Source organism: Photinus pyralis, unplaced genomic scaffold, assembly GCF_008802855.1.
Source record: "Photinus pyralis isolate 1611_PpyrPB1 unplaced genomic scaffold, Ppyr1.3 Ppyr1.4_LG10, whole genome shotgun sequence".
Lineage (NCBI taxonomy): Eukaryota > Metazoa > Arthropoda > Insecta > Coleoptera > Lampyridae > Photinus > Photinus pyralis.
In genome coordinates this window covers 8,400,302-8,412,905 of record NW_022170250.1, presented here as the reverse complement: position 1 = coordinate 8,412,905, position 12,604 = coordinate 8,400,302, and the positions used below count along the sequence as shown (strand labels likewise).

General features: G+C 41.3%; 2 protein-coding genes across 2 annotated transcripts; both read left to right on the top strand.

Annotated features, from left to right (window-relative positions):
• The first annotated feature begins 4,537 nt into the window (after positions 1-4,537).
• On the top strand, positions 4,538-5,620 carry LOC116161546. Its single transcript, XM_031474932.1, has 5 exons — positions 4,538-4,607; positions 4,662-4,751; positions 4,800-4,944; positions 5,017-5,159; positions 5,206-5,620. Exons 1-5 carry the CDS (start codon positions 4,538-4,540, stop codon positions 5,511-5,513), a joined length of 756 nt encoding a protein of 251 aa, XP_031330792.1. The 3' UTR covers positions 5,514-5,620.
• Positions 5,621-11,093: 5,473 nt separating this feature from the next.
• LOC116161545 (chromatin assembly factor 1 subunit A-like) lies at positions 11,094-11,654 on the top strand. Its single transcript, XM_031474931.1, has 2 exons — positions 11,094-11,252; positions 11,301-11,654. The coding sequence occupies exons 1-2, from the start codon at positions 11,094-11,096 to the stop codon at positions 11,652-11,654; spliced, it is 513 nt and encodes a 170-aa protein (XP_031330791.1).
• The last annotated feature ends 950 nt before the right edge of the window (positions 11,655-12,604 follow it).

Below are 12,604 nucleotides of genomic sequence, written 5' to 3'. Positions count from 1 at the left end.
TCTGTGATTTTTATGTCACAAAAACAAATCAGATTAGTTCGCAATCAAAAATGGCCGATTTCACCGTTCTGAGGCGTCAATTAATTGAAAAAGATAGGTAGGGATTAATCCGAAATAGATTTTTGAAGGCATTCGGTTTTGAGTAGGCGGCGGTGTAGCGTTGGCTTTTTCGTGCATTTGTTATCCGCCCTTTCAACGCATCCTGAAAGCTCTTTAAGTCCAGCGCAAAATTTTACCGAGATTTCTGGTATTTTCTAGACTCCCACTTTACTCCACAACCTTTCGAACTGGTTAAACGTTTCCTAAACACACTCCGAGCGGCTTTCCATACCCCTCAAGGCTTCTTACACGTTTTGACACACTCAGACCCTCTCTAGTCCGTTTCAATGGCGTTCATAATCACTACACCCCCAAAGCCTACTACAATGCACCGCCCAGGTCCATTCAACGCCCCTTATTCTCTTTTAATTCTCCTTAAGTACACTTACAGACTCTGGAGTTCGTTATAAAGAGATTTTCCCACCCACTTCAGAGATATTTCATTTTTTACTAGTATTTCTAGTTTCTCCAGAGCTTTGCGTTCCTCCTGCCTCTTTTTATTCGCCCTAAAACTTTCCAAAGAATTCCAAAGCTACAGAAACCAACCTCCCCATCACAATTTTCCCCACCCTCCTCGAGAATCCTAAACTAAAAACCTTTTGGCTGATAAATAGTGGGGAAAAAAACAAATCCGATTAATTCGGACGATACCACCATTCTGTAGCGTTAATTAATTGAAAAAGGTAGGTAGGGATTAACCCGATGTAGATTTTTGAAGGTATTCGGTGTTGAGCAGACAGAAATGTTTAGTGGTATTCAAGACTCTGTAAATGTTTTTAAGCTCTTCCACAACCTTATGGAAACTTTCGATCTGTGAAACCTTGAGCACGAATTCGCTTTAATAAGATAATCAAATAAAGACACTACGACGCTAGTTGAAATATACAACGAGGCTGTCAACAACAAATGGTAACGCGACGGAAAGTGGCAATATTACAACGCGTTAGAACAATTGTTTATACATAGCTTTAATGTTTGTGCACTAGAAATTTTACATGCGTTCTGGGCACGGCTTTTAATCAGAATAAAAATGGTTCTCCCGCCAACTGTACTCTGCACGGACCGGCTACAGAATCCCAGCCGTATTATTAGACAGCCTTCTAACCACTAACGCAACCGTCCCCGTCGTCAGGATTCTGCCGCTTTTTCCTCTTTTGAATTTTGAAATGTCGGAAGAGACTTGAAGCTTGAACTTTCATGGTATGGTATCATAACGTTCCTGACATTTCAAAATTTTGAGTCATTTAAAGCTTTTTAGTTTTTTAGTCCTAAAGTTTCAACTTTGCGCCTATTGTGAAGCTTGCGATTGCATGAATCCTTAACCCTAACTCCTGAATTCTGAATTCTGAATCCTAAATTCTGAATTTTGAATCCTGAATTCTGCTTGCCGAATTCCGAATGTCCTGATGAATCCTGAATCCTGAACTACGCATCCCGAATCCGGAATCCTGCTTCTTGAATCCTGAATTCTGAATTCCGAATCCCGAATCTTGAATCCTGGATGCTGAATCCTGAATCCGGAATTTTGAATCCCGAATCTCCTGAATCCTGAATCCCAAATCCTAAATCCCGAATCCTGAATCCCAAATTCCGAATATCGAATCCTGAATCCGGAATCCTGAATCTTGAATAGAGAATCTTGAATGCTGGATTCTGAATCCTAAATCCGTAATCCCGAATCCGAAATCCTGAAACATGAATCCTAAATACTAAATTCTGAATCATCAATCATGAATTCTGAACTTTGAATCCTGAATGCTGAATCCTGAATAATGTATCCTGAATCTTGATTCCTGAATTCTGAACCCTGAATCTTGAATCCTGAACCCTGATTCCTGAATTGTGAATCTTAAATTTTGAATCCTCAATTCCGAATCCCGAATCTCGAATCTCCTGATGAATCCTGATCCCGAATCTCAAAGCACGCATCCCGAATCGTGAATCCTGCTTCTTGAATACTGAATCCTGTATTCCGAATCCCGAACTCCCCATCACGAATCCTAAATCCCGATTCTTGTATTCTGAATTCCGAATCCCGACTCTTGAATCCTGGATTCTGAATCCTGAATCCGGAATTTTGAATCCCGAATCTCCTGAACCCCGAATCGTAAATCCCGAATCCTGAATCCCAAATTCCGAATATCGAATCCTGAATCCGAAATCCTTAATCTGGAATCCAGAATCCTGAATCCTAAATATGGAATCCGTAATCCCGAATCACCTGATGAATCCTAACTTCCGAATCCCGAACCGCGCATCCCGAATCCCGAATCCTGCTTCTTGAATCCTGAATCCCGAATCCCGAACCCCCCATCCCGAATCCTAAATTCCGAACCTTGAATTCGGAATTCCGAATCCCGAATCTTGAATCTTGGATGCTGAATCCTGAATCCTGAATTTTGAATCCCGAATCTTCTGAATCCTGAATCCTAAATCCCGAATCCTGAAACTCAAATTCCGAATATCAAATCCTAAATCCAGAATCCTGGATCCTAAATCCGGAATCCGTAATCCCGAATCCGAAATCCTGAAACATGCATCAAAAATACTAAATTCTAAATCCTGAATGCTGAATCCTCAATCCGGAATCCCGAATCCTTAATCCCGAATCGCTAATCCCAAATCCTGAATCATGAATCCTAAATACTGAATTCTGAATCCGGAATTATGAATTCTGAATCCTTTTTCCTGAATTCTCAATTATGAATCCTGAACCTTGAATCCTGAATGCTGAATGCTAAATCCTGAATAATGTATCCTGAAACCTGAATCTTGAATCTTGAATTCTGAACCCTGAATCTTTAATCCTAAATCCTGAACCCTCACTCCTAAATTGTGAATCCTAAATTCTAAATTTTGAACCCTGAATTCTTAATGCCGAATCCCGAAACTCCTGATGAATCCTGAATCCCGAATCCCGAACCACGCATCCTGAATCCTGCTTCTTGGATCTTGAATCCTGAATCCCGAACCCCCCATCCCAATACTAAATCCCGAACCTTGAATTCTGAATTCCGAATCCCGAATCTTGAATCCTGGATGCTGAATCCTGAATCCGGAATTTTGAATCCCGAATCTCCTGAATCCCGAATCCCGAATCTTGAATCCCAAATTCCGAATATCGAATCCCGAATCTTGAATCCAGAATCCTGAATTTTGAATCCTGAATCCTGGATCCTGGATTCTGAATCCTAAATCCACAATCCGTAATCCGTAATCCGTAATCCCGAATCCAAAATCCTGAAACATGAATCCTAAATACTAACTTTTGAATCCTGAATCCTAAATTCGAAATCCCGAATTCCTAATCCCGAATCCCTAATCCGAAATCCTGAATCATGAATCCTAAATACTAAAATTGAAATCCTGAATCCTGAACCTTTAATCCTGAATGCTGAATCCTTAATAATGTATCCTGAATCCTAAAACATAGATATTGAATCTTGAGTCTTGAAAATCGAATCTCGAATTTCGAATCTGGGATCTGAAATCTCGAATATGAGTCTCGAGTCTCTTCATTACCACCTTCCCACACCCCATCTGTCACACTATTAATCAATTTCAGTATACCTCCCCCTCCCAAGGGATCGGGAATCGTCCATCGCCACACTTTCCATATTCTTCATTGCTCTTCCATAAAGCAGGATTTTTAGCGCATTTTTTAAGGATTTAAAAAAGTGTACTATTGTTTGCGTTTTGTCCGTCCGTCCGTCCGTCCGGACCCACTTCCGCTGTTTCGAACTACTTCTAGGGGAATGGTCCTGGAATTGTTTGCAGTAGGCCATCAAATTTCGCTGTTAAAAGCCCCCCCCCCTCGAATTATTTCCTGAGATGATGTTTTTGAAAGTAAAACGTACATAACTTTGACATACGACAACCAATTGGACTCAGATTTTGCATACGCATGCCTTTAGTGGAGCCAAGTTAAACTTCAGAAAATGGGGGGGGGGGATACATGTTCTACCCTTCATGGTATTCTAATGAAAGGTCTCATCAAAATGAATTGGTTTGTACAAACTATAACTTTCCGTCTGTCCTATTATCAAAGTACGGCAGTGGTGGTGGTGGTGGGGGGGGGGGGGGGGGGGAGGTGAAGCTAGTTTTTTCTTCATGGTACTCTAATGAAAGGTCTCAACGAAAGGAATTAATTTCTACCAACCATAGCCCTCCTCCTCGACCTCTTATCGTGATCTGGTATATTCCCTTATACCTCAAGAACGGATTGTCGGAAGAGGTACTCACAAAAGGCGATTGAGACGTCTGCAAGAAACATATCCATTGGTGATATGATTATAGACACGAGGTTGGATAACCTTCAGTTGCTGAACTGTAACCATATTACCATAAACCTTGGCAAAATGTAACTGAAAAGGTATCTCGTAATAAGTATGAATATTTATAAAGCGTGGAAGCCAATTTTTAATAGTCCATAGAAAACATGAGAACCATCGTGTGGCTTTGCTGCATCCTAGTCACATGCCATGCATCGCACCGAAGAACTTTCCTCTGTAAGTCGCCATAAGATCCGACCAGTTTACGTAATTTGCGTCTTCGGATTACAGCACTCTTCAAGGTATGTCCACGGTCCAATCCGCACTGGAATGATTGTCTCAAAGACGCCATACAGGACGCTCTGAGTGTCCTGAAAGACGGTGACTAAGCGTCCCAGATCCCTTCGCGTTTTACTCGCACACTTGCAGGTTTGTACCAGTATCATTTCCCATCCATGAATCCCATCAAGGTGGAAAATTGGGTCGTGGAGCCGACGCCCGTCCTAAATTTTGTTCAAGAGCTTGAAAATATTGAATTGTTCAATCACACCGAGGTCACCATCGAAAAAGTCGAGTAGGTAACCGACCCATTAGAGGAGGCACTTTGGCACCCAACCGAGACTCCATTACTTTATCATCCTTTCAGTGCCATAGAATCAGATGGAGAATTTACCCTCAAAATTAAATGCACCGGTCCAGCTGTGAGGTACTCGGCAGACTACAAGTACGTCGACGCAATCATCGACGGATTCGACTACAGCAGCGAAGGCAGATCGGACTACATGATAGGTAAGTCGAACCGCGGGATTAGATCTCAACCTCGCAAATTTTCCAGTGGGTTACCGTGCCGATCTAAGCATGGCGGGAAAGGTGGGTGTAAACGGTCTTCTCAAAATTACTAAGTCGGAAGTGAATATCAAATGTGATACTTTCTACGGGGTCTACAAGTCGACAGACAAAGAACTGAGCACAAGAATAAACAACTTTCTCGATGTGAACAGAATCGTCCTTAATCCGCACGTCATGAAGAAATTTGGAGATCTGCACGCTTACGCCTATAAGGTCCTCGCGAATACTATCTTTGCTCAAATTCGTTTCGATGAAATGTTTCCTAGTTCGGAACTGCGCCGTTGTACAAGCTGAAGTTTTGTGAATCTTAGATTTGGGATATTTTAAACTTTGAGATTTTGCGATTTTGATCTTTGTGGACTTTGGGAGTTTGAGATTACGGGATTTTTGGGAGTTTTAAATGTTAGGCTTTTTGAAATATTGGGTATTTAAGAATTTAAAATCATGTGAGTTTGAAATTGTAGAATGCTTGAACCTTTGGAAAATTTGTTTTGGAAATGTTGAGAATTTAGGCATCTAAAAATTTGTGGTTTTTGGAGTTTTTGAAATTTAGATTTTGAAACTGGGACATTTTAATTTTTGGATTTTTGTTGAAGTTTTGGCAATTCTAAACTCTGGGAATTTGGAAATATTGAGATTTTTAAATTTGGGGGGGTGAAAATGCTGACTTCGAGGCGTTTGAATTTTGAGAGCAATGTAGCTCTTAGAATTTTCAATTTTAGAGGGCCTTGTGGTTCCTATCTCCATGAAGCCTTTGGAGAGCTTGTATATTTCACTCTTGAGACATTTGAGGCTTTTACAGGTCTCGACCCAACACCCAAGATCGCATGCCTAAGACCCAAGAGCCCTTCTATTCCTACTTGCTTCCAAGAGAATTTCGAATGTCGAACGTCAAATCTGGAATCTCGAATATCGAATGTCAAACCTCAAACCTTGAACCCAGAACTTCGAACCTCGAACGTCGAATCTCGGACCTCGAATCTCGAAACTCAAACTTCGAACCACGAACTAGTATCTCGAGTTTCAAATCTCAAAAGACGCCTTGAATCTAGAATCTCTAATTTCAATTCTCGAATGTTTGAACCTCAAACCTCGCATCTCTAACCTCGAACCTTGAACCTCGAATGTCGAATCTCGAATCAGGAATCTCGAACCTCGAATCTTTAGTGTCAAACTTCGGATCTTAAACCCCAAACTCCTAACTTCGAACCTCAAACCTTGCATTTCGAATGTCGAATTTTAAATCTCGAATCTTGAACCTTAAATCTTGAATTTCAAATTTCAGTAACCTCAAGGTCATGAGTAGATTAATCTTATATTCTAAATGATGAGAATTTTGGAGACAGAAACCTATAATCAGTATAATCCACACATTTTGGATGCCCTAGCTTTGTATCTAGAAACCTTGAACCTGTGACTTACATTCTAGAAATTTTGGAACTAAAAACCTGGAATATAAAAATTTTTATTTTAGAAATTACATATTGGTAAGAAATGGCTACTCGCTGCGTGTTTTTCTAGAAATCCTGAACCTAAAAGCTTCGCTTTCAAAAATTTCAAGGTTTTGCACCTTGAATCCTGGATCCTGAATCCTAAATCCTGAGTTCCGAATCTTGAATCCTAAATCCTAAATTTTGAGTTTTGAATCCTTAAACCCGAATTCTAGATCCTGAATCTTGAATCCTGAACCCTGACTCCAGAATTCTGAATTTTAATTTCTGAATTTTGAATCCTGAATTCCGAATGCCGAATCCCAAATCTCCTGATGAATTCTGAATCCCGAACCACGCATCCCGAATCCTGAATCCTGCTTCTTGAAACCCCCATCCCTAATCCTAAATCCTGAATCTAGAATTCTGAATTCCGAAACCCGAATCTTGGATCCTGGATCCTGAATCCTAAATCCTGAGTTCCGAATCTTGTATCCTAAATCCTAAGAATTTTGAATCCTTAATCCCGAATTCTGGATCCTGAACCCTGAATCTTGAATCCCTGACCCTGACTCCTGAATTCTGAATCCTAATTTCTGAATTTGGAATCCTGTGCCCTGATTCTTGAATCCTGAATCCTGAACCCTGACTCCTAAATTCTGAATACCAAATTCTTAATTTTGAATCCTGAACTCCGAATGCACAATGCCGAATCTCCTGATGAATCCTGAATCCCGAACTCCGAACCACGCATTCCGAATCTTGAATTCCGAATCCCGAACCCCCCATTCCGAATCCTAAGCCCGAATCTTGAATCCTGAATTCCGAATCTCGAATCTTGAATTCTGGATGCTGAATATGGAATGCTGAATCGGAATGCTGAATCGGAATCCTGAATCGGAATCCTGAATTGGAATGCCGAATCTTGAATCCAGAATCCTGAATGTTGAATCCCGAATCCCGAACCCCCCATTCCGAATCCTAAATCCCGAATCTTGAATCCTGAATTCCGAATCTCGAATCTTGAATTCTGGATGCTGAATATGGAATGCTGAATTGGAATGCTGAATCGGAATCCTGAATCGGAATGCCGAATCTTGAATCCAGAATCCTGAATCTTGAATCCTGGATCCTGAATCCTAAATCCGGAATCCGTAATTCCTAATCCCGAATCTGGTATCTCGAATCCTGAAATCCTAAAACATCCTATCCTAAATACTAAATTCTGAATAATGAATCTTCCCTTGTCGATCCATTGGTCCAAATGCATCCACATTTTGGATGCCCTAGCTTTGTATCTAGAAACCTTTAATCTTTGAAACTTAGCTGCTAGAAATTTTGGAACTAAAACCTCGAATATACAAATATTTTTATTTTAGAATTTATCGCTAACAAATCGTTACTCGTTGCGTGTTTTTTCTTCAAACCCTAAACCTAAAGGCTTCGCGTCTAAAAATTTCAAGGTTTTGAACTTTAAATCCTAGATCCTGAATCCTAAATCCTGAGTTCCGACTCTTGAATCCCAAGTTCTGAGTTTTGAATCCTGAATTTTGAATTTTGAATCCTGATTCCTGAATTCTGAGCCCTGAACTCTGAATCTGGAATCCTGAATGCCGAATCCCAAATCTGCTGATGAATCCTGAATCCCGAATCCCGAGCCACGCATCCCGAATCCCGAATCCTGAATCCTGCTTCTTGAACCATGAATCCCGAATCCTAAATCCTGAATCGCGAATCCCGAACCCCCATCCCGAATCCTGAATTCCGAATCCCGAATCTTGAATCCTGACTTCCGAATCCTAAATCTTAAATCCTGGATCCTGAATCCTGAATCCGGAATTTTTAATCCCGAATCCAGAATCTTGAATCCTGAATCCTAAATCCCGAATCCGTAATTCCTGACCACGAATCCCGTATCTCGAATCCTGAATCATGAATCCTAAATATTAAATTCTGAATCCTGAATCTTTAATCCTGAATCACGAGTCCCTGAATCCTAACTAAATACTAAATTGTAAATCTTGAATCATGTATCCTCAATCCTGAATCCTTTTTCCTGAATGCTCAATCATGAATCCTGAACCTTGAATCCTGAATGCTGAATCCTGAATGCTGAATCCTGAATCCAGAATTTTGAATCCCGAATCTGATGAATCCTGAATCCCAAATTCCGAATATCGAATCCCGAATCCGGAATCCTGAATCCTGGAGCTTGAATCCTAAATCCGGAATCCATAATCCCGAATTCGAAATCCTGAAATATTATCCTAAATACTAAATTCTAAATCCTGAAGCCTGAATCCTAAATCCGAAAACCCGAATCCCTAATCCCTAATCTGAAATCCTGAATCACTAATCTTAAATACTAAATCCTGAATCATGAATCCTGAATCCTCAATCATGAATCCTGAACCTTGAATCCTGAATGCTGAATACTGAATCCTGAATAATGTATCCTGAATCCTGAATCTTGAATCCTGAATCCTAAACCCTGACTTCTGAATTGTGAATCCTAAATTCTGAATTTTTAATCCTGAATTCCGAATGCCGTATCCCGAACCACGCATCCCGAATCCTGAATCCCGAATCTCCCATCCCGAATCCTAAATTCCGAACCTTGAATTCTGAATTCCGAATCCCGAATTTTTGAATCCTGGATGCTGATTCCTGAATCCGAAATTTTGAATCCCGAATCTCCTAAATCCCGAATCTTGAGCCCAAATTCCGCGAATTCTGAATCCTGAATCCGGAATCCTGAATTTTCAATCCAGAATCCTGGATCCTGAATCCTGAATCCTAAATCCGGAATCCGGAATCCGTAATTCATAATCCCGAATTCCGTATCTCGAATCCCGAATCCGAAATCCTGAAATATGAATCACAAGTACCAAATCCTGAATCCTAAATCGGAATCACGATCCGAATCCTGAACCTTGAATCCTGAATACTGAATGCTGAATCCCGAATAATGTATAATGAATCCTGAATCTTGAATCTTAAATCTTGTATTCTGAATTCTGAATCCGAAATTCTGAATTTTGAATCTTGAATTCCGATTGCCGAATCCCGAATCTCCTGATAAATCCTGAATCCCGAACCACGCATCCCGAATCCTGCTTCTTGAATCCTGAATCCTGAATCCCGAACCCTCCATCCCGAATCCTAAATCCCGAACCTTAAATTCTGACTTCCGAATCCCGAAACTTGAATCCTGGATGCTGAATCATGAATCCCGAATGTTGAATCCCGAATCTCCTGAATCCTGAATCCAGAATCCTGAATCCCAAATTCCGAATATCGACTCCTGAATCTTGAATCCAGAATCCTGAATCCTGGATCCTAAATCCTAAATTCGGAATCCGTAATCCTGAAACATGAATCCTAAATACTAAATTTTGAATCCTGAATCCTAAACTCGGAATCCCGAATCCCTAATCCGAAATCCTGAATCATGAATCCTAAATACTAAATTCTGAGTACTGAATCATGAATCCTGAATGGTTTTTCCTGAATGCTCAATCATGAATCCTGAACCTTGAATCCTGAATGCTGAATGCTGAATCCTGAATAATGTATGCTGAATCCTGAATCATAGATCTTGAATCTTGAGTCTTGAAAATCGAATCTCGAATTTCGAATCTGGGATCTGAAATCTCGAATATAAGTCTCGACTCACTTCATTACCACCTTCCCACACCCCATCTGTCACACTATTCATCAATTTCAGCATGCCTCCCCCTCCCAAGAGATCGGGAATCGTCCATTGCCACACTTTCAATATTCTTCATTGGTCTTCCATAAAGCAGGATTTATTGATTGCGTTTTGTCCGCCCGTCGCTCCCCCTCGCCACACGAATTAGACGCATGCCTTTAGTGGCGCCAAGTTAAACTTTAGAAAATGGGGGGGGGGGTAAACATATGTTCTAGCCTTCATGGTATTCTAATGAAAGGTCTCATCGAAACAAATTAGTTTGTACAAACTATAACTTTCCCGTGCGACTCTTTTTCGAGATCAGTGAGCGACGGTGACTGTGGGGGGGAAGGGGGTAAAATTAATTTTATCTTTCATTGTATTCTAATTAAAGGTCTCAACGAAAGAAACCGTTTTCTACCAACTACTGCCCTTCTTTCTGTCCTCTTATCAAAGTACGGGGTAGTTGGGGAGAGACACGGGGGGGGGGTGAAACTAGTTTCATGGTACTCTAATGAAAGGTCTCAACGAAAGGACTTTATTTCTACCAACCATAGCCCTAGCCTAGGCGAGTTCGGCATAAACCTAGGCATAGAGTAGCCAGAGTAGCAGTTTGATGTCTAGCGGCCTCTAGCAGACTTTTAAGAGTTTTTGATTAAAAGCTTAAGAAGGAGCTAATACTGTTTTTTAAAGTATTATGGCAATGTTGAAATCCCAACTTTGCAACACGGTTCCCTTTTAAATTAAAAAGAAATGGCCCGAGATCAAACCGTCTATGATGACCTCAGACTGACGACAGAATCGGAAGTTCCCATTTACGGATCTGATTCCGCCGAAACCGTCACCTACTCCCCACCAATTTCGCTTTATCTCGCTACTTTCTGTCGCCGCCAACACTACTACTGGTACATGGTAATACTCCCCTACCATCTGTCACATGTGTAACGTACAAAGCTACAGTGTGTTAAGAATGGCACGCCGCCTATAGGTATGACGGACCTTGATTGCGGTAGCTTCGTCACTATTATAGTTGAAGAGCGAAGAGCGAAGGACGAAGGACGAAGAACGAAGAACGAAGAACGAAGAACGAAGAGCGAAGAGCGAAGAGCGAAGATCGAAGAGCGAAGAGCGAAGAGGGAAGAGCGGAGAGCGGAGAGCGAAGAACGAAGAACGAAGAACGAAGAACGAAGAACGAAGAACGAAGAACGAAGAACGAAGAGCGAAGAACGAAGAGCGAAGAGCGAAGAGCGAAGAGCGAAGAACGAAGAGCGAAGAACGAAGAACGAAGAACGATACACGAACTGTGAAATGTAAAATGTGTAAAGTATGAAGCAAAATATGAAGTATACGAGATGAAGCATGGATCATCCTCGAACCATGAAGTATTAAGAGTATAAGGTGAGAGGTGTAGGGTCGGATGAAGGAAACGAAAGGTGCGGGGTATGGATTGTAGAGTATGACGTTCGAAATCTAAAATAAGTAGAGTCGTAGTTTGTAGTCCTTGAACCCTTAACTTTAAATCTGAGTCCAAGTCTGAGTTTCGTTACCAGAACTTAAAGGTCAGAGATCTGTACCCGGAAGTCGCAAGTCTAAATTTTGTATTTCTATGTTTCAATTTCTGCTCCTAGCGTTCGAAACTATTTTTGTTAGATTTCTTGAATGATAGGCTCAGAAAATTTGCGTCGTTCGTTAAAATTTTTTTAGCAAAAAAAAACGAAACGCCGAAGATTGTGGCGATGCGGCTGTTTTCATGGTGTGCATCCAGAAACCGGTGTGTAGGTTTTCATTTTTTCGAGGGGGTGGCGTCCTGACTAATTTCTGTTATCCATCTCCCTAACTATAAAAGTTTGTGTAGACGAAAATATTGCATCCCTCCGGTAACGTGATCGCGTGAAAGCTACTAACTCGTTTTTACCAGAAAGCGGTTACGAATCGTCTCACCTCAACGCTACTTCGCATTGTAAAAGTTGCAAAACAAAGGGGGGCAGCGAAAAGAGAGCGACTCTAAACAGCGCGCAAAACGAGCAACCGGTTTACAGAGCGCTTGTGAGGTTGCACTCCATCAGGCTGAAATGGTCAGCGGTGGCGTCAGTGCCTCCTCGACTGCCTTATAGTTTGCAATACCGCACGTCGAGCCACCGCGATGCGTACACCTTCGATAGGCCTCCCGAGTCGCGTTGTGCTTTCAAACTTGATCAAACAGAAGGACATTTACATCGTCTAGGAGCGAACGCAGGGAGAGCGTTTCCGTTTAAAAAATGTTA

Excerpts from the sequence above, each read along its gene's own strand:
- LOC116161545 (XM_031474931.1), top strand. The coding sequence starts at position 11,094 with ATGGCCCGAGATCAAACCGTCTATGATGACCTCAGACTGACGACAGAA. Across the intron at positions 11,253-11,300 it reads AACACTACTACTGGTACATG|TGTGTTAAGAATGGCACGCC; the intron begins GTAATACTCCCC and ends ACAAAGCTACAG.
- LOC116161546 (XM_031474932.1), top strand. The coding sequence starts at position 4,538 with ATGAGAACCATCGTGTGGCTTTGCTGCATCCTAGTCACATGCCATGCA. Across the intron at positions 4,752-4,799 it reads TCTGAGTGTCCTGAAAGACG|GTTTGTACCAGTATCATTTC; the intron begins GTGACTAAGCGT and ends GCACACTTGCAG. Across the intron at positions 4,945-5,016 it reads GTCACCATCGAAAAAGTCGA|TGCCATAGAATCAGATGGAG; the intron begins GTAGGTAACCGA and ends TCATCCTTTCAG.